The 19213-nt window shown below is 47.0% G+C and overlaps 1 protein-coding gene and 1 long non-coding RNA gene across 2 annotated transcripts in view; one reads left to right on the top strand and one right to left on the bottom strand.

The window, feature by feature from the left end:
• Nucleotides 1-4168: 4168 nt before the first annotated feature.
• On the bottom strand, nucleotides 4169-8055 carry XBP1 (X-box binding protein 1). The gene is made up of 5 exons (XM_075898925.2): nucleotides 7798-8055; nucleotides 7616-7712; nucleotides 7408-7533; nucleotides 6624-6787; nucleotides 4169-4509 (listed from the first exon to the last, which is right to left on the bottom strand). The coding sequence occupies exons 1-5, from the start codon at nucleotides 7977-7979 to the stop codon at nucleotides 4320-4322; spliced, it is 759 nt and encodes a 252-aa protein (XP_075755040.2). The 5' UTR covers nucleotides 7980-8055; the 3' UTR covers nucleotides 4169-4319.
• Nucleotides 8056-13430: 5375 nt separating this feature from the next.
• LOC142818533 (uncharacterized) overlaps nucleotides 13431-19213 on the top strand; it is a 32551-nt gene continuing 26768 nt past the window's right edge. The window contains exons 1-2 of the long non-coding RNA XR_012896040.2: nucleotides 13431-13891; nucleotides 14756-14906. This is a non-coding gene — a long non-coding RNA (uncharacterized LOC142818533). The remainder of the gene's footprint in view (nucleotides 13892-14755; nucleotides 14907-19213) is intronic.

The following is a 19213-nucleotide window of genomic DNA, read 5'->3' on the forward strand; positions in this document are numbered from 1 at the left end:
TGAGCCAAAAAAGTCACCTGCCCCTTTAAGGGTGGCCATTTTGAACTCTGTTCTCCACAGCACAGCTCCAACTGCTGTGTCGTGGAACACAGTTCAAGAAACACTGTTATAGACTATTTGTTTTCCTTTTACATTCCAGCTCAGCTTTCCCCTGGATATTTTTATGCCCACTGCTTCTTGTTTCCCCCCTCCCATTTTTCCCTTCTCCCCTATTTATTTTAGTTCTGGACATCCAATACTCTGATCATCTGAAGAAGTGGGCTGTGCCCATAAAACCATCTACTTGTTTTGTTACATTTTGAAAAACAACAAATAGATTGGTAGCATTTTGAAGTTACTTCTATTTCAGTATGAGGATGTTGGCTCCTGTCTGATTGGCCCACAATTGAAAATGCTGTTACCAACTAGTTAACATTTCAAGCAAGCAACTTCTGTGCTTTCTCTCTTGCTGTCCCTCATGATTGCGAGGGGCCTCTTGGAAACATTTGCAAAATGCATGCTTAGCCTTCTTCACACTCCTCTTTTTGGTGTTGCTTACAAAAAATAGATATGGATTAGGCTGCAGGTGTGCTAAGGCCACTCCCTCTCATGCTCATCAATACTGCTGCATTGTTTTCTTGAACTCCTTGGGTTTGTAGCTATCTGTCGTCTTCTTATACTTACCTTGTAAGCATGCTCTTGAGCATTGGGAACCATCTCTTTGCTGTGTCTGTATAGCACTTAGCTCAGGAGATTCTGGTCCATGAGGAAAACCTAGGTGGTCTAGTAATCCAAACAATAGACAGGTCTTATTTTTTTCAGCCTCATTCTGTCTGCTTTGTGTGGCTGCTAAAGTTTCCTAAAGGAGCAATTCAGAATTTCTGCCTTCACCGTCTCTCACCTTTCCATCCCAGATTTTCTTTCAGTCAAGCTGTTCTAGGTGCTATCAGGAACTGCTCTTCTTCTTTCAGGGTGCATCTACATTGCACTAAGAGCTCAAAATAAACTATGCAATTTGAGCTATGCTTCAGTGTAGATGTAGCCTCAGCATAGTTTCCCAACTGCTCTTCTCCTACATCTCATCTGCTTGCATGGAGTCTTCTACCAACCATCACTCCCAAGTTTGACTTGTCTCTTTATCGAAACTTGGAAAGCTCCCTCTATCTCTAATGAATGTCAGGCCTAATCCTCCCTGGCTTTCTTCCTGGCTGTGGACTTCAATGCTGCCCTCAGACCTATTCATGCTCAGTAAATGTAGAAGGTCCATTTCCCACTCATCCTTATATTATATTAGGATCTTACATACGATACTGAACGCACATTTATTCCTGCAGAAATAACTCAGAGAAAATCTCTGACCTTTAGTAAATAGGTGCTCATAAAATTAATAGGCATGGACCCATTCTTTCCAGTACTTAACACTACTGTCTACAGCTGATTGTGTTTGAAACAGAAGCAGTGGGATGTGATATGAAGTTCCCTCCCTTATACTGGATTACTGTTTGAATGTACTTATTGGATTATTAAAAATTAGTGACTTTCTTCTTGCCAGAAGAGAGAAATCTGAGAAGCCCGAATCTCTTTCAAATAGAGGAGGCTCTTAGCATTTTCATGCAGGGATTTTCACAATTTTTTTTTGCAGTCTCAGAGGGCCATTCCCAACTCTTGCTGGTGGCCTCTGACAATTTTCCCTAAAAGAACTAACTGTTAGTAAAAACCAAAATACATGTCTAAATCTTTATAATTTATTTGTGTGTGTGTGTGGGGGGGGGGGGAGGGGGTTCAGATCAAAAAATAACGTACAGGTCTATTCTTTACTAGACCTAACCAGAATCGAAACACAAATAAGCTGGTTTACATGTTACAAATATTTCAACCCATGAAGCTGTGGCCGTAAGAAGAGTTCCTCGTGGCCTTCTTGGAGAAATGCTGCTTTAGGGGTTGCTGTGGTTGATAACTAATTAAGCTAGTATCAAGAAGAGCAGCTTATTTTTCAGGCTCATTGGATTCTAAATTAACAGCTTCCCAACAACCAAGAGAAGCAGTAGAAGAGACCTGCAATGAGCTATAAGTTATTTCTACAGAGCACAGCTTGAGTTGTGCCCGCATCACCATATAGCCTAGTATCCCACAGCTCCCACTGGACAGGAATGGTGATCTGTGGCCAATGGGAGCTGCAGTCACCCATGCCTGCAGAGGCGCAGGTAAATATAGCGGCACCAGCCCACCAGGGGCTAAGCCTAGTGAGCTGGATCCATCCTGTGGGCGACGATTTCCCCACCCTTGTCTTAGAGGCTTTAGATCAGGTTCATCTGAACTACATCAATCTTGCCACTCTTCAGTCTATTGCATTGCAGCTTGCACTGGGAATTTACAAAAGCCTGGTCTTCAAAGGCCTAACCCTAAGTTAGCCCAGCTACACCACTTCTCGCATAGAAGCTATTCTATATCCCTAATCATTTTTGCTTTTCTGTACTTTTTCCAATGTATCTTTACAAGGAAGCTATGCCCATTGCCTGCTACTTTCACTAACCCCCCCTCTCTTGGAAGGGTAGGCAGCCCTGCCTTTCCCCCGGCTACATCAGCCCAGGCCCTTTCTCTTACCCTCCAACTCCCTGGTCGTGACCTAATGCTGACCCTCCTCCAGCTGAGGCCACACCAGGAGTAACTCTGCCCCTGGTGGCTGGGGAGGGCTGGGATGAGGTGCACTAGGCCTGGCTCACCACAAAGCCGCCAGAGAGGGCTAGGCTGGCAGTGGATGGGACTTGATTCCAGAAGGGGGCTGGGCCTTACCCATCCATGACTACCCCCGGCAACCTGTGCACATCATGAGGTGATGACATCACTTATTCCACAGGTAATTTTTTTTAAAATATATATATAGAAAAGGGGGCAGTGAGCTCTGCACCAGTGTTCAAAATATAAACATACCATGGATTTACAGAGGCACAAATACCGTGAGCTACCCCTTTGCCAACAATTCCCAACATTGTTAGCTTAACTGCAACTGTATATAGAGGGAATGTTTTCAGAGAATTTGCCATTAACAACTCCAAGATCTCTTTCTTGAGCAGTAACAGCTCATTTAGACCTCTTTATGTACAGCTGTAGTGTTTTAAGTGTAGAAAAGCCCAAAGTCTTTGCTCCCCCCAGCAGAGTGAGTACTTTGGATCATATGTAGCAAGTTCCTATAAGGCTTTGGTATGTGATCAGACCAAAGATTGTTCTGTAACCAGTTTTGTCCCACAGCTGTACTGGGCTGTTGCAAGGAGAAGCACCGAAACAAGCCATTTCATATACCTGTAGAATAAGAGAACCATTACAACACCCACCCTTTTACCATATACTCAATATGGAGTGACAGACGCACTGAGACCTTCTCCCCCACACTATAATCTGTAATATGAAAGAAACAGAGTGAGCATTTACATTGCACTTTTTTAATTGCACAGTTTTTAAATATTAAGTGGAGAAGCAATTCATCGAAACTAAACAGCAATAGAAAACTTTCAGAAGCATTTACATAGTAAGTTACGTAAAATTTACAAGAGATGTTTAATGTTATGTTGAGCCAAATGTACATGAGAAGTACAGCCCAAATGTTGAGGCAGACAACTGCTGTGTCAAGAACATTATCCCACCTGCTTTCATCTGCCCCAAAGTCAATTTCTGTTATGTATGGAGGATTTTCCCAAATTGGGAAAGATACAGTTTAGGTACATGAACACTTGTTTCTCTCTGAGGTTATCATTACCTTTAGTCTCTGAAAAGGAAAATGAGCATTTCCTCTTCAAGAGAAAGTATACAATCGTAGCCTAAGATGGGTATAAATTAGCAATACTAGGCCCGGTGAAAATACTTCTAAAGAGAGTAATGTTCTTTATGAAGTAGCCATCTACTCTACTTCTGGCTTAAGAAAAAAAATGAGGGGGGGGGGGGGGAATGGTTTCTGCAACACTAATGAACATGTCAGACACTGATCAACTGGGGAAAGAGTTCATTGGCAAAAGTATCTTCCCAAGAATGGTCTGTGCCCAGTGGAGAGGGCATTTCACTGAAGGGAGAAGGGGAGCCTTCATATCCAGAGTCACTACCTGCATCCAACCGACAGCAAGAGGTCTCAAGGCTGTGTTCAGATGAGAGCAGGTCTGAGATACCCAGCTCAGGCAAAAAGTTGTCTATGGGTTCCTTTTTAACTGAGACTGAGGCCTGAGAAAGGTCCTTGTCTTCTGAGGGAGAGAGCGATGCTTCTTCTATTTTCGCTAGCATATCAGTGTGGCTGCCCATTTTAGCAGGGATCTCAAAGATTAGGGGCTTGGTGTACACATGGTCAAACCGGATCAGTTCATTAATGGCCTCCAACTTGGCTGATGAGGACCCCAGAGAGGGAGTGGGGGAGGCTGGTAAGGAATCTGATTCTTTTCCACAGATCTCTTCCTCCAGCTCTTCCAAGCACGCTGACTCTGAATTACTGTACCGGAGGAACATGTCTGGGTCCAGGCTGTCCAGAATGCCCAACAGTAGATCAGACTGTGGAACACAAAACCCAGCACTTTAGAAAGGGCATGTAGACTACTGTACACAACTCAAACACACCCTTGAAACCAGCCCCCCCAGACAGAGTTGGCACAATATGGCCTGATAGGCACTGAAAGGCAGCAACAACAGGAATGGTCACATGTACTTTGATATGGTCATTTACTTAAGCCTGAGCTTTCTTGTCCATTAACCCTTCCCAAGTTTGACTGGGACCATAAGATTGTTCTCATTACTGACTTGCATAACAGAAGTCTTAATGGGGCCATCTCAAGATCAGGTACCCTGCACAGTGGTGGGTACTGTTCAAACAAATAAGCTTTCTTTGCCTCCCGTCTCTGTAGAGCCAACAAACAGGCTAGATGTGGGAATAAAGTGTCAGTACCAGCTGCTAGCCAGAGCAGTAGTTTCCATGACCACAAGGTTATCAGTCTCAACCTGTATGTTCCTCGGCTTGCAGCTTTCACGAATCTTTGTATCTCTGACCGCTTGGAACCAAGGCAACACTTGAATAGCAGCCAGTAGACTTCACAAAATTAGGCTACTTAAAACCTGTCCAAAGCTACAGTAGCAATGCAAGGCACGCTTTGAAGGTTTGTATTTCTCAGGGCTTTCATGTGCACACAAACAGAATGAGTCAACATGTGATGCAGCTGCAACAAGGCTACATGTTCTAGGGCACAGTGAGTCTCTTGAGTAAGACATGGAACAAATACCCTGCTCTCTGCAACAATGATGAGATCTAGTCTGGAGCACCAAGTCCACACTTTGGGCAAGATGTGAAGAAACTGGAATATGTCCAGAGATCAACAGAAGTGACATAACTGCAAGAATTCTGAGCTGGGGCAGGGAGAGGGAATGTTAAAAACCTGTGCGTGCGCGTTTAGTCCTCAGAAAAGATTGCACGGCGGGGAAATCAGTCTTCAGTTATGTTAAGGGTTGTTACAGAGATCAAGATAGTTGTCCTACCTTCAGTGGACATGGAGAAGTAGTAGTAATGACTTAGTCTAATCTCCATGGCTGCAGGTTATCTCTACACTACAGACCTTACAGTGGCACGTATGCAAGGATTCCTGTGTATCTGCACCCTGCCTGCAAAAAACAACTGTGCCTCTGACATAAAGAAACCTCCCCCAACGAGTGCAATAACTACGTCAGTGGGACAGGGATCTCCTGCCAACAGCACTGTTCACACCACCATTTTTTGTCAATGAAACTGATGTTGGTCAGGGGTGTGAAAAATACACCCGTGAGTAACAAAAAGCATTAGCACAGACAAAGCTTTAGGCTGGCTATCAAGACAACTTTCTAATTATAAAGATAATAAAACACTGGACTACCTTCCCAAGGAGGTTACAGAATCCCTGTTATTGGAGGTTTTTAAGAACAGCTTTGACAAGACTGTCAGGGATTTTCTATGTATCCTTAAATCCTGCCTCAGTGCCGGGACCTAGACAAATTTCTCAAGCTCCACCCCTTTCAGGCCTGTATTTCTGGGAGTCTGTGCTTCATGTTGCAAGAGCTGAATAATGGGTATGGGAACAATATCAAATCATATACTATTTAATTGCCTTCAAAATAGTCAGCATAACTTCTGCTTAACTTCTTGATCTGGTTTTGTCCTATGACCACAGGAGCATTAACAGGCCACTTCATATTGAATGGTTTCTTACAATATGGACTATGCAGTATTGGCCCCAGAATACTGGAAACTAGGTGAGTGAGGTAATCGCTTTCATTGGGCCAACTTCTGTTGGTGAGAAACAAGTTTTGAGTTCACACAGAGCTTGAAACCCTGTCGACCCAACAACAGAAGTTGGTCCAACACAAGTTACTGCCTCCCTCACCTAGATTCTGATTTTTTGGACACAACTTGTATGTCAGCAATTTTTGCCCAAGACTCACAAGTACAAATGTGTCTAAGAGCCTCTGGGCCTTTAAAATATGCCTTTCTATCAAGAGCTACCTCAACAATTCACACTGGAACTGTTACTGGTGTGTTACAGCTCAAATTCTACTGCCACGAGCACCAAAGCAGATGAATTGGATATCCACTTGGCTACAGTTTTTTCAAAAATTCATGCTCTGTAAAAAGGATGGCTGCTCACCTCAGAGTCTGAAGAGTCATTGCTATCAGAATCCATGTGGAGAGCGTCAGGAGGGGTGACTGCTGGGCCTGCACCTTCTGCAGAGGAACACGTAGTCTGAGTGCTGCGGACTCAGCGGACCCGGTCACCATCCTGATTTCATCCACCTGTGATTCCATCACCATCTGCATCAGAAGAGAAGCCTAATTATCCAGAGTTATTTGGACTCCCAAACCATGTGCTGAAGTTCTTGCCGTTATTGCAAGGCTGTGATACTGCCCCAGGGACATGCAGCCATCCTTTGGTTGCCTGTTGGCTGAATCACAATGTCACTTGGCTAGCACCAAGAACAAGGACCAGTGCTGCAGAGACTGGCAAGTGAGACAACAGTCATAGGCATGTGTTCATAACACACTGCTGTGGCTAACATCCATAAACTGGTTCCTTCCCCGGAGGAAAACTGACCTCTCCAGCCCATTATTTCCCCTTTGTGGCATAGATTTAATATTCACTCACCACCAACCAGTTTGTGGCCACAGTTAATGCAACTTGGAATTCAAGAGTAAAAAGCAAATTACACAGAGTCCAGCTTACATGTACATTTTAGGAGTTTGAATGCACTCTGAAGTTTGGTGGGGGAAGGGCATTTCCAAGCTGTCAGTGGAGAGAGTACAGGCCTACTTATTAATGATTACAGTAGGACTTTAGCTCTCAGGATGCGTATGTAAGCCAACCTTCTGCAGGCTCAGCCCAGGTACGGCCAGTGGAGCTGGCTGTCCCAGACTCCCAGGGCAGGCGGGCTCACCTTGGGCACTTTGCCTGGTGTCTCCAGTGCATCTAGCCCTAAGCGGACGCGCAGTTCCTGGTTCTGCACCGTGAGGCCTTGGCTCTTCTCCCGCAGCAGCTGGTTTTCGAGCAGGAGCTTCTGGTTCTGAAAGAAGCACAGAGACCACCTGAGCAGCCCGCTCAGCAGCGCCGCGCCTGCCCAGGCGCCTCGCCCGGCCGCCTCCTACCTCCTGCTCCAGCTCCAGCACCTGCTGCTCCAGCTCGCTCATCCGCGCCTTCTTCCTGTCCCGGGCGCTCTGCGCCGCCACGCGGTTCTTCAGTTTCCTGCGGGGAGAGCAGCACTGAGCCCCGGCCCGGCGCCCCCACTCGCTCCTCCGCCCGCCGCCCCGCACCCCCGCGCCCGGCCCACCTGCGCAGCGCCTTCTCCTCGGGGCTGAGGTGCGTGAGGCGCTGCCGCTTGCGCGCGGGCTGCGAGGGCTCGGGGCTGGGGGAGCGCGCGCCGCCCGCCGGCAGCACGAGGGAGAGGGGCTCGGCCGCCTGGCCGGGGAGCAGCAGCAGCCGCGGGGCGGCGGGGCCGGGCAGCGGCACCATCACGCGCGCGGGGCTGCGGGGTGTTCTGAGCGGAGAGCCCAGCTGCGACCAACGTTCCACCGAGCGAACGCTGGGCTCCGCCCCCTTCTACTGCCACCGTGGCTCGGCCTCATTGGTCAGGGCCTTGTGACGACAAGCGTTGCTGCGGTTGCGATTGGCCCTCTTCGGGGCCAAAGGGCAAATATATTGCGTCAGACGGGGGCGGGGCCCTCGGCCGCCTCGGCCTTATTGCATCAGCTGCACGGCCCGGGCGCGGGTTCATGGGGCGCGCGACCCGGAAGCGGCCGCGCGCTTTAGTCCCAGCCCGGCCGAGGGGGGGGGCCAACGGGCGCTTTGAATCCCCCCCGCCCGCTTCCTGCACCCTCAGCCCCTCTGGCGCCCGACGCGGCAGGGGCTGGGCCCGCGGGGGGGTCGCTGTCGGGGCTGCTGAGCGAGCGCCGGGGGCCCCGCCCCGTTGTGCCAAAGGTCCGGCCCGGCGCGTGCTTCGCGAAGCGGCTCCTGGGCCCGGTGTCTCCCGCCCAGCCCGCGGCGCCTCGGGCCTTCGCCAGTCACAGCGTCGGCCGCGGAGGTGCGCAGGGCCGGCCGCGTTCACAACGGGCACCGCGCGGCGCAGGAGGAACGTGCGGTTCTGTCCGCACTGCGCCGCTCCGGCGCTGCCACCCCCCTTGCTCCCTGTCCTGCCGCCGGCGGCCTTGCTGCAGCTCAGAAGTGTCTTATTCATTTTAAAACGTGAAATGTTCTTGGAGTTGGGTTTAACTATTCTCCTGTGAAACCTGCCGGTCAGTCCTATAGCTTGCGCTTAAGAGCCTTCTGGAAATTAATTAGCCTTTAAATAGAAGTAAAAGTCTGTTGCCAGCTCTCATGATTTTGTCATGAGCCTTATGATGATTTGTTTCCTTGAAACCTCAGCTCCTAGGATCAAATGGCTTTGTGAGGATTTCTGCCTTCATTCTTAAAGAAAAATGTTTTAGACCTTGTGACCATGGAGAAATCTTCAAAACATGACCCCAGTGCATCCAAAAGGCTAAAAAAAACCAGAAGGCAAATAAAAAGACCAAAGAATTGTCTATGTGGCCACTTACTGTACTGTAACTTTCTCATTCAAAGGTGTGAAAAAACATCCCCCCTCTCCCAGTGCAGGAAGCTACAGCACTGTACAGCACCAGCTTAATCAGGCTCCCAGTGCTGTTAGCTGCCCTCCTCATGGTGGTTGTTTACCTGCAGGGTTCCTGCCATGACCACACTGCCACATTAAAGAGCTGCTGTGGCAGTGCTTTAAACTTCTAAGTGTAGGCAAATCCCTAATCTATTATTTTTACACATACGTGTGAGTTTAAAGCCAACCACATGATTTTAGGTGAGCCTGATTCATGATTTTTCACCATATGGGATGGACAATACTGTGAAGGTGATTTGAAAGTATCATTGTCACATCTTTTTAAAACCAGTTTCTAGTCTATTATTTGTAATCAGGTAACACCCCCTCAGCCCCAGGCAGATGCAGTAATTTCACAGGGCCTGCCGTAGTAGTATGTTTCCAAAGTTAAATGATCTATTTGAAGCTTGGTGAACTGCAAAAAGTGATAGAAAGTAATCTAGATTTTTCTACAAATATTTCAGTTGTTGTATTCAAGAATTAGGAACAAGGTAAGAATATATTTTACAATTTAAAATCTAACCAGCAGCCTTTAAGAGAGTTGATACAAGATGTGAGAAATATGTTAGTATTGCAGCTGAGTGGTCTGACATTATTTAATGCTTGTTATTAAATAAAGGAATTAGAGGTAATGTTTCTATCAGCTTATTTCTAAGTTATCTTCTAAGAATCGATGGCTGTGTCTAGACTGGCCAGTTTTTCCGGAAAATCAGCTGCTTTTCTGGAAAAACTTGCCAGCTGTCTACACTGGCCACTTGAATTTCCGCAAATACTATGCTGCTCCCATTTGGGCAAAGCTTTTGTGCAAAAGGGCCAGTGTAGACAGCTCAGATTTGTTTTCTGCAAAAAAGCCCCAATTGCGAAAATGGCGATTGGGGCTTTTTTGCGGAAAAACGCGTCTAGATTGGGCACGGATGCTTTTCCACAAAAAGTGCTTTGGCACGGACGCTTTTCCGCAAATCTAGATGCTCTGTTCCAAAAATGCTTTTAACGGAAAACTTTTCCGTTAAAAGCATTTCCGGAAAATCATGCTAATCTAGACGCAGCTTTTGTGTTTTCAGGTGCCTGAGTAGCCCCTGGAATTTTAATTCAGCTCCTCCACTTTTATGTAAAATGGTGCACCTGGTGATTGTGGGTCCCAAAACTGAAGGGGTAACAAGAGAGTGATAAGGTCAGCAAAAAGAAGGCCGAAGAGATATGCAGCATTATTAACAGCAAGTCTTCTAATTCTGGATGGTTGAGGTATCAGTCCTGCTCAAAACTTTATTAAATAATCTTAATATTATTAATAGCAGTTTTATTGTGTCACTGAGTCATGGGATCCAGTATGTTGTAAACACACTTCTGACAGTGATCCCTTTAGTCTGCCAGGCCACAGAGACCCATACAGATCCACATAGGCAGGCCCATGGCCTCTAGGAGTCAGAGGCCTTTAGTATCTGCTATCGCAGATGCTCTGTGACTGCCTGCCAATCCAGACTCCTGTCGGAAGCTTGCACTGGGTGCAACACTCTCAAGGTGCATTTAAAGAGACACAGGCAGCCTTTTCAAAGCACCTAACCCTTTACTAGCCCCCTGACGCACAGAATCTGAAAGTCCTTGGGTTAGTTAGTACCTCCATCCTGGCCAAATCACTGCCCCCATGATGAGCCAGCTAAGCTGTGTTGGACTCTGGCTCTGACTCCTCCTCTTGTCCTCCTCCTTGTTTCTCCAGGTACAGGGTGCAGAGTCCCTCCAAGACTGCCAGTCTTATTCTAGCTACCTTCCAGTTGTTTCCCAACTCATTCCCTTCTTGTCTTGCTTGCTGTAGCTTTCTCTTGTTAGATGCTGATTGCCTAGTCAGTGGGACATTGCTTTGTCTTGCTGGCTTTCTTGATTTGACTGTTTCAGGAGTAGAATTTTAACCCTTTTGCATCCACTGGGTAGCTGTGCAACATACAGAGCAATACTGATGCCTCAGATTAATAAAATACATGACAAAAAATTCAGGTTTCACCACACCATGTTTTCAAATAAAAGTCCAGACTAATATTAGTGGCTGTCCTGCAGGAGGTGTCAGCTGTTAAGTAAACCAAATATTGAACTCTTGACTTAGAACTCTGATAAAGGCAGCTGGCCAAGTCTAGTGCTCTGGCTGCTTTGTGATGTGGCTTGAAAAGTAGGATAGCCATCTGTGACAGGCGAATTCCCAGGCAGGAGGCATAAGGGATCTGTCGAAAAAGTCTTTATTTTCTGAAAAATCAGCATCTAGACTGGTGCTTTTCTCTGGTAAAGCTCCGTGCTGAAAAAAAGCGGCAGCCATTTTTATGCTAATGAAGCACAGGAGATTTAAATCCCCGCTTCATTAGCAATTGCGATACGTCTAATTTACATCCCTTTTCCGAAAAAGGGATGTAGTCTAGATGTAGCCCCTGTGTGTTTCTCCAACGCTTCCCCCTGTGAGCACTTTTATAACTGTCTGGGTTTGTCATTTCTTCCCTTTGTCCTTCTTGGTAACGTTCCGCTCTCCCAGCCCCCAGACAAGGTGGCCAGCTGGTTTCCCCTAGCCTGCAGGTACGCTTTTGTTCCCTCCAGGGGAGGCCTGTTCAGGTGCTGATGGTTGTTAACAATGAGTGATACTCGCTTAAAGCTTGTCAGAAGAGGGGGGCACGCTGAATGGCCTTCCATGGCACAGAAGTTTCATTACTTTGTGGTATCAACCAGAATTTTAAATTTGCACAGATGCCCCCAAATGGTTTCACTCTGTGACCTTGAATAAACCTTTTATAGCAGGACTCTCAAACTCCTGACTCACAGACCATTTGAGGCAGGAGCCATTGCACAATCCAGCCTGGGCATCTCAGTGGGGTGAAGGAGGCTGTCTTCCTCTTCCCCAAGCTCTGCCCTTCCTTCCATGGCACCCTATTCCTGAGAACATGACAGCAGTGGCAGGAGTGGGGAGGAAGTGGAGTGAGTGCACCAGCCGAGTACACTCTGCTTCCCTGCAGCTCTTGCCATCCCAGTCGCTGCTGCTGCACTGCACTAAGCCCCAGCAATCACTGAAGCCATGGCTTTGGGGAGGGGATGGAGAGGGCAGGGTGTGGGTGGGAAGGGGCTCCCAGGCCAGATTGCATTGCGGCTCTGGCTGAGGATGTCCCAAGGCCTAGCAGTTTGACACCCCTGCCTTCCACAGTAAATTATGTATTTGTTTCTTATTGACTGCTTGTAGTTTAACCACTGAGACCAGCAAGAAACTAAAGAAATGAATTGAATATAAAATCTCATGAAGAAACAAATAATCTAACTCTTACCACAGAACACAGCTTTTTTATAACCCACAGAGAATGTCCATAGTTACAGTAAACATAAGTGAAAAGAAAACTAAAATTAAAATTTGAGCAGTTCAGTTCACACAAACACAATAAGAATAGACTGAGAGGTCCCAAGAGCTTAGATTTAGTTCACCGAAGTCTCAGTTTGTGCCTCTGATCATCAAATCTGCACCATATGCTGAGTCTGAACCATCTCTCCACTTGCTTGAAGGGAATCCTCAGATGGAGTTAGGGTTGCCAGGTGTCCGGTTTTCTACCAGACAGTCCGGTATTTGCGCCCTCTGTCCGGTAAAAAAATTGAGAAAATACCGGAAATGTGCAATGTCCGGTATTTTCTGAATTCCTGGCGGCGGCGGGGGAATAACTGGAAGGCGGGGCCATTATTGGTGCTGAGAGCCCTGTGGTCGCATGCAAAAGCCGGGCAGGACAGGGGCAGTGGCTGGGACTCCCAGCCACTCCCCCCGCCTGGCTTCTGCAAACAACCAGAGGCTCCCAATGCTGATTGCAGCCCTGCCTGCCAGCTGGGAGCCTCTGGTTGCGTGCAGAAGCCGGATGAGGGGAGTGGCTCCCAGCCCCACCCCCCGCTCCTTCCCAGCTTTTGCTAGCAACTAGAGGGAGTGCCTGCTGGAGGTGCAGCCTGTTGGACTCCAGCTGTGGCCAGTGGCTGCACCCCACCCCCCACCAGTTCTGCTTCCCGTCCCCCTTCCTCTGGAGCCCTACCCCCTCCCGACTGGCCCCACCCCCCCAAGCCACGGGTCAAGTGTGTTCGGTTTTTTGGGGGGGGGGAGGGGGAACTACCTGGTATCCCTAGATGGAGTCCAGGCAGACTCTTCCTCTGCTGTGGAGCAGGCCTAGGCAGCCAGCTCCCTGATTAACCAGACAGTTAACTCACAAGTGAACAGACTCAAAGAAAACCCTGTTACAAGAAAATACAAAGACTGAGACTAACAAAACAGAAATGACTCTTCCCCCATTGCTACATTTACAGAGAAAGTGACTAGAACAGTTTGGCTAAAATCCAAACAGCATTGAAAGCATTGCAGTTAACACAGAAGTTATTTTTCCTCCCACAGTCTCCTTGCTCTAAGTAGTATTATCCCTAGTAGGGGGTTAACAACATCACTGCCTGCTCCTGGCTTAGCGTCTTCCAGCTCTCACAGGCCTTAGAAAAGCATCTGCCTTGCCTGCGTGCTCATGCAGTCTGACCCCAAACTACCACCCACAACTCCAGAAGCTTCTGAGTAAAGAGGTAAATCTGCCCAGCAACAGTAACACTCAACTCTCTCCTACCTCCCACATGGGGATCTCTTAAAGAGATAGCTCCCTATTAAGTGCATGGGTTACACAAGCACCAGCACAGCACTCCTCCCCATAGCACAGGCAGGATTGCGAGTGCCCACAAGGTTCCAGGGGACAAACGCCATGTATTCCACTGCCCCGCTCAGGTAGGTTTTACACAGCACCTTCTCTCTATGAGTTCTCCCACCAGTGCTGTCACCTGTGGAGCTCAACCAGTAATAACAACCTGGAAAATCTCCACAAAATTCCTTAGCTTGGAGAAGGCAACTGAATCTTTGCCATAGATTAAGTCATTATTTCCCAATGATATAGCCCTTATTTGCTGTGTTCCAGGTGGCCACCATATCAAAAGGAAACAATGGTTTGTTTAAGGAAGGTGGGGAGACTGAAGGCTTGTTTACTAGAAGGGGTGGGGGAAGACAAGTACAATGTTAGTTGCATGAGAAGAGAGAACAGTGGAAAGAGAAGAGAGAAAGGGGCTGTGAGAAAGAAGTGAGAAGAGAGGCCGTGGAAGATGCAGAACATTTAATAGTCTCACTGAGTTCAAGGGCATTTTCTGAGAAAAGAACCTGTTAGCTCAGCCTGTGTGCCGGATCATATGGACAGTGGCCCTGGGCTTCAGTCCAGCTAAACAGCTTGTGCATTGCGAGGTCTACTTCAGATGGTCAGAGGGATAGTAAGAGTGTTTCTGTTGTTCCGAGACTTGGTTTGAATTCAGACCTGTGCTCTTAGTTATTTTGTTCTTTTAATTTTAATTGCAGTTGGTATCATAGTTTTAAAATGGTTCCATCGGGACTCAAACATCCCTGTCAGACCTGGGAGGTCAATAATTGCATTTGGACTGTAACTGAGTTTGTACCAGGGTTAGGGACTAGTAGCACTGGCAAGAGAACAGTTTGGTTTCCCTAGGTAGTTTCTAGGTAAGCTTCAGCCATTCTTTGTTTACCCTCTTGGTGTTCTTCACCTGAGGCCAATCCATTGTTCTGGCAAAATGCATCTCACTCTTGCAGAATTCCTTGTGTGTCTGATTTTGAAGTACTCACATAGCGCTGTCAGCTCATCTCAGGACACAGTGAATTCACCTTGGACAGACAAGATTCACCACTAAGAGCCACAGTTCTCCAAGCACAACAAACACATGTTGAAAGAAGAAACAAAAACGTAAGCATTACCAATGATCCACCCGCAGGGAAGATTCAAGAAACCTCCCACTGGACAATTCTGGAATAACCTGCCCATAGAAAAGTTTCTTCCTTACCTCTGTTAGGGTATGTCTACACATCAAAGTTATTTCAAAATAACAACTGTTATTTCGAAATAACTTTCCTAGCATCTACACAACCCAAACTGCTATTTCAAAATTAAATCGAAATAGCAGAGCGCTTATTTTGAAATTGATAAACCTCACTCCAAGAGGAATAACGCCAATTTCAAAATTGCTATTTTGAAATAAGTGCTGTGTAGACACTTATTTTGAAATAGGGGGCCTTCAGCCCTTCCCAGTGTGCCCTGGTGGCCACTCTGGCCTCAACCAAGAATACTTCTCTCCCTCCCCCGCTCCCCGGAGCCCTTAAAGGGGTAGACTCTGGCCACAGTGCCTGTGCCAGCTCCAAGCCTGCCAGCCCAGAGCCAGTCACTGCCCTTGTTGCATAAATTGCTGGTTTCGTCCCCTTGGAGGCTAGTCTGATTTACCCCAAGAAGAGAGTCACACTTTCAGGCTGGGTCCAACTCAAGTTTATTGGTTGCAACCAAGGTACGGCTAAGGAACTCAATGTTCAGATCAGAGCCGACGACCAACATCTCATAGGCAGGGGTTTTTATAGGGTTCACATCTTTCCTGGTTTAGGTGCCTTAACATGATAGGTTACTTCATCTTTGACATTTAGCATTCCTATAGGTCAGGTTAATTTTCCAAATGAGGTTAAATACAGTGCCTACTTGCTGAACAATGGGCAAGCCATACTTCCCTTTTTCCTTTCCTGCTTGAGCCGGTCACAAGTTTAAAGGATGTGGAATCTATCCATATCTCTACTTAACAGAAGACTGGTTTCACTTCCCCTCGTCTCCTTATTATAAGTTATTACCTGTGACAGGCCTTGACCTTTGTCATGTCTTACTCCTATACAAATAGCAAATATATCTAAGCATTAGCAATGTATGTATATTGTACATGCCCCTCATAGGGGAATCAATAGCTCCGGGGGATTTGACTTCCCTTTTACACATCACCCTGACCCAGTGGCCCCAAATCATGAGCCACCAAGCCACTGGCAGCCAACCCTCCACCACTCCCCAGGAGCAGTCTGCTACCTCCCAGGAGCCTGCCAGGGCCCAGAGAAGGTGGGCGCCTTCCTGGTCCAGGGTGGAGATCATGGACCTTATGCAGGTTTGGGGGGGATGCCTCCAACATCCATAATCTCTGCACTAGATGGGGGAACGCGGCTGTCTGTGGCAGGATAGCTGCCAGCCTGGCCACCAAAGGCCACATGCAAACCCAGGAGCAGGGTCGCATGAAAATCAAATTGGTCCAGCGAGACCCCCCAGTGCTGAGCCCTGAGCTTCCCCTCCCACTTCTTCCCCTTGCTTCCCACTTCCAGCTTCCACCTCCCAGGTTTCCCCCTCCCCTCTCCCACCCTCTCTCTTCCCCTCTCCTGCCTCCTTTCCCCAGTCTCACCAGAGTTTCATTCCACGCCCACCCACTTTTGATACATAAAGAGTTTGTGTTCATGAAAATACGTGTATTTTATTTGACATCAGGAAGGGGGGTGGGGTTCGGTGGTAAGTGGAAGGACGTGAGGGAGGAATGAGGCACAAGCCCCCAGTGGGGCAGACCAGAGAGGCTCTTAGTGCTCCTCAGGGTGGAAGCTCTCCTGTAGGGCCTCCTGGATACTGACAGCCCCCCGATGGACCTCCCAGATGGCAGCCTGCAGAAAGTGCAGCCAGGCTCGCAGCAACGCGTCCACAAGAATCACCAGAGTGCCCAGGGGCAGCTCTAGCTCCATGTTACAGAGTGCTGTGGTTTCCCGAGTGACGGCAACCAGAGCACGCAGAGACATAATGCTTTGCTGTCCTTCATTGAGGTAGGCAAGCAAGAGGGAAAGCTGAGAACCGACTGTCCAGGATGGGTCCCTTTAAGCACAGGCCTCAGCTAGCCTCAGGCAGCAGCCACACAAAGTAAATCCTGACCTGATGCCCTGCCGGACCTGGTTCCAGCTGGCCTTAAATGTGATTCAGCATCCACCCAGTGTGGACGTGCTATTTCAAAATAGGAAAACACTATTTCAAAATGCATTTTATGTGTAGATGCATTATTTCTAAATATCTTATTTCAAAATTAGATATTTCAAAATAACGCTGTAGTGTAGACGTATCCTTATAATATTTTATGCCTGACATAACAGAGCATATTAGTTGTGTAAGTGCAGCTGCCCTGTAATAGAATGATAGAATCATAGAACACTATGGAATGGACCTCGAGAAATTTTCAAGTCCAGTCCCCTGCCGTCATGTCAGGACCAAGCACTGTCTAGATCATCCCTGACTAACCTGCTCTTCAATATCTCTAGTGATGGAGATTCCACAACCTCCCTAAGCTTATCCCAGTGTTTAACCACCCTGACATGCAGGAAGTTTTTCCTAATGTCCAACCTAAACCTCCCTTGCTGCAGTTTAAGTCCATTGCTTCTTGTCCTATCCTTAGAGGCCAAGGAGAACAATTTTTCTCCCTCCTCCTTGTACACTCTTTTAGATACTTGAAAATTACTATCATGTCTCCTCTCAGTTTTCTTTTTTCTAAACGAAAAAATCCCAATTCTTTCAGTCTTCCCTCATAGCTCATGTTCTCTGGACCTTTCATCATTTTTGTTGCTCTTCTCTGGACCTTCTCCATTTGTTCACATCTTTCCTGAAACATGGTACCCAGAACTGGACACAATACTCCAACTGAGGCCTAATCAGCGCAGAGTAGATTGGGTTTCTTGTGTCTTGCTCACAACACTCCTGTTAATAGTGCATGAATACTGTATGTTATCTGGTTATTTGGCCATTTACTCTGTGAATAGTTTAATAGAGGAAATAAAACAAGAAGGGGAGAATAGCTCAGGGTAAGGCATTTCTCAGCAAACACCTGAGACAATAGCAGGATTAGAAAACACCTGGGAACCAGAAGATCAAAAGGATCCTAGTCATGTAAAAGGGCATTCTCTTTCAAAAGGGAGATACTGTCAGAGGGAGTTTTTGGGGGGACCAGACTGACACACAGATGCTACAGGGGAGAGGAGTGTCTGACAAAGTTAAGCTTGCCTAGTCACCAAGTCATGATGGTAACTCATTATTCTCCTTCAAAACCCTCCTTAAAATGTCTCTTTTCTCTGATAATTAGCAAAAGCTGGATGATGATTGAGTTGCTGGTGTGCTGAGACTACTGCTTGTCATGTTGACCAATATTGTCTGATTATTTCTTTGTGCTCCTATCCACTTATTGTCTCTTGTCTTAGATAATACACTCTTTGGACAGGCACTGTCTTTCTGAGCGGTGTTGGTACCACATCTAGGACCAGGGGGTGGTGATTGTTGGAAATAATCCAGGACACTCTGGATGCAGGTGAAGACAAGCGGAGGATTTATTATACACCAGCTGATGGAGTGACATGCAGGGGTTACCCTGGTGAACACTGGTTAATTAACACAATACAATAGGTTATATAGTCAGCAGGTGGACGGAGGAAAAATGATTTGATAGGTCTAGCAGCAAGACGAAATGAGCACATAAGCCAATAGAACTACTAAAGATTACATAATATCTCCGCCCATTGCAAAGTAACAACTCATTAATTAATATACAGGTGGTTATTGTTCAAATGCCAAAACATGTCAGCAAAGCAGTAATAACATTTTAGTCTGCATAGATGATGATGTTGCTATAGCAGGCGGGTATGGCCTTGAGTTGGTGGAGTGCTTGGTTCTCAGGCTTATTATCTAGGAGTGAAGCAAGACAGTTTAAGCAAATTTTATGAATGTTATCTTAAGCAAAATGTGTTACGTTACCAACTGGGACCCTGTCCGAGTGTTTTAGAACGTGGTTGTTATGGTGCCTAGGGTCTTTTACTGCCTGCAGCTCTTATCCTGACTGTGGTGTTCCCAGGCTTGATCCCAGGATGGAGTCATGCTGTTTAGAGGCCTACTAGCACATTTAGGGCTGCCTCAGTTTACCCTACAGTGATCTAGGACTAGGAATTCTACACACGACTGTAATATAAATAATTGTTGCAACTCTTTAGGTAAGACATGCATCTGGTCACCATAGACACCACTGGTCACAGGCACCTGCAGGACAGAACTACACATGCTTAACGCAGTCAGCTGCTGTGTCAGCAGTTTATATGCAGGGTACCGGAGCTCAAGGCCCTTTCTAAGAGAAGGAAATTTTTGAATTCCATCTCGGTAGAGGTAAAGTCCTGAGGCCTGAT

Source organism: Pelodiscus sinensis, chromosome Z, assembly GCF_052426305.1.
Source record: "Pelodiscus sinensis isolate ZL-2025 chromosome Z, ASM5242630v1, whole genome shotgun sequence".
NCBI classification, from domain to species: domain Eukaryota; kingdom Metazoa; phylum Chordata; order Testudines; family Trionychidae; genus Pelodiscus; species Pelodiscus sinensis.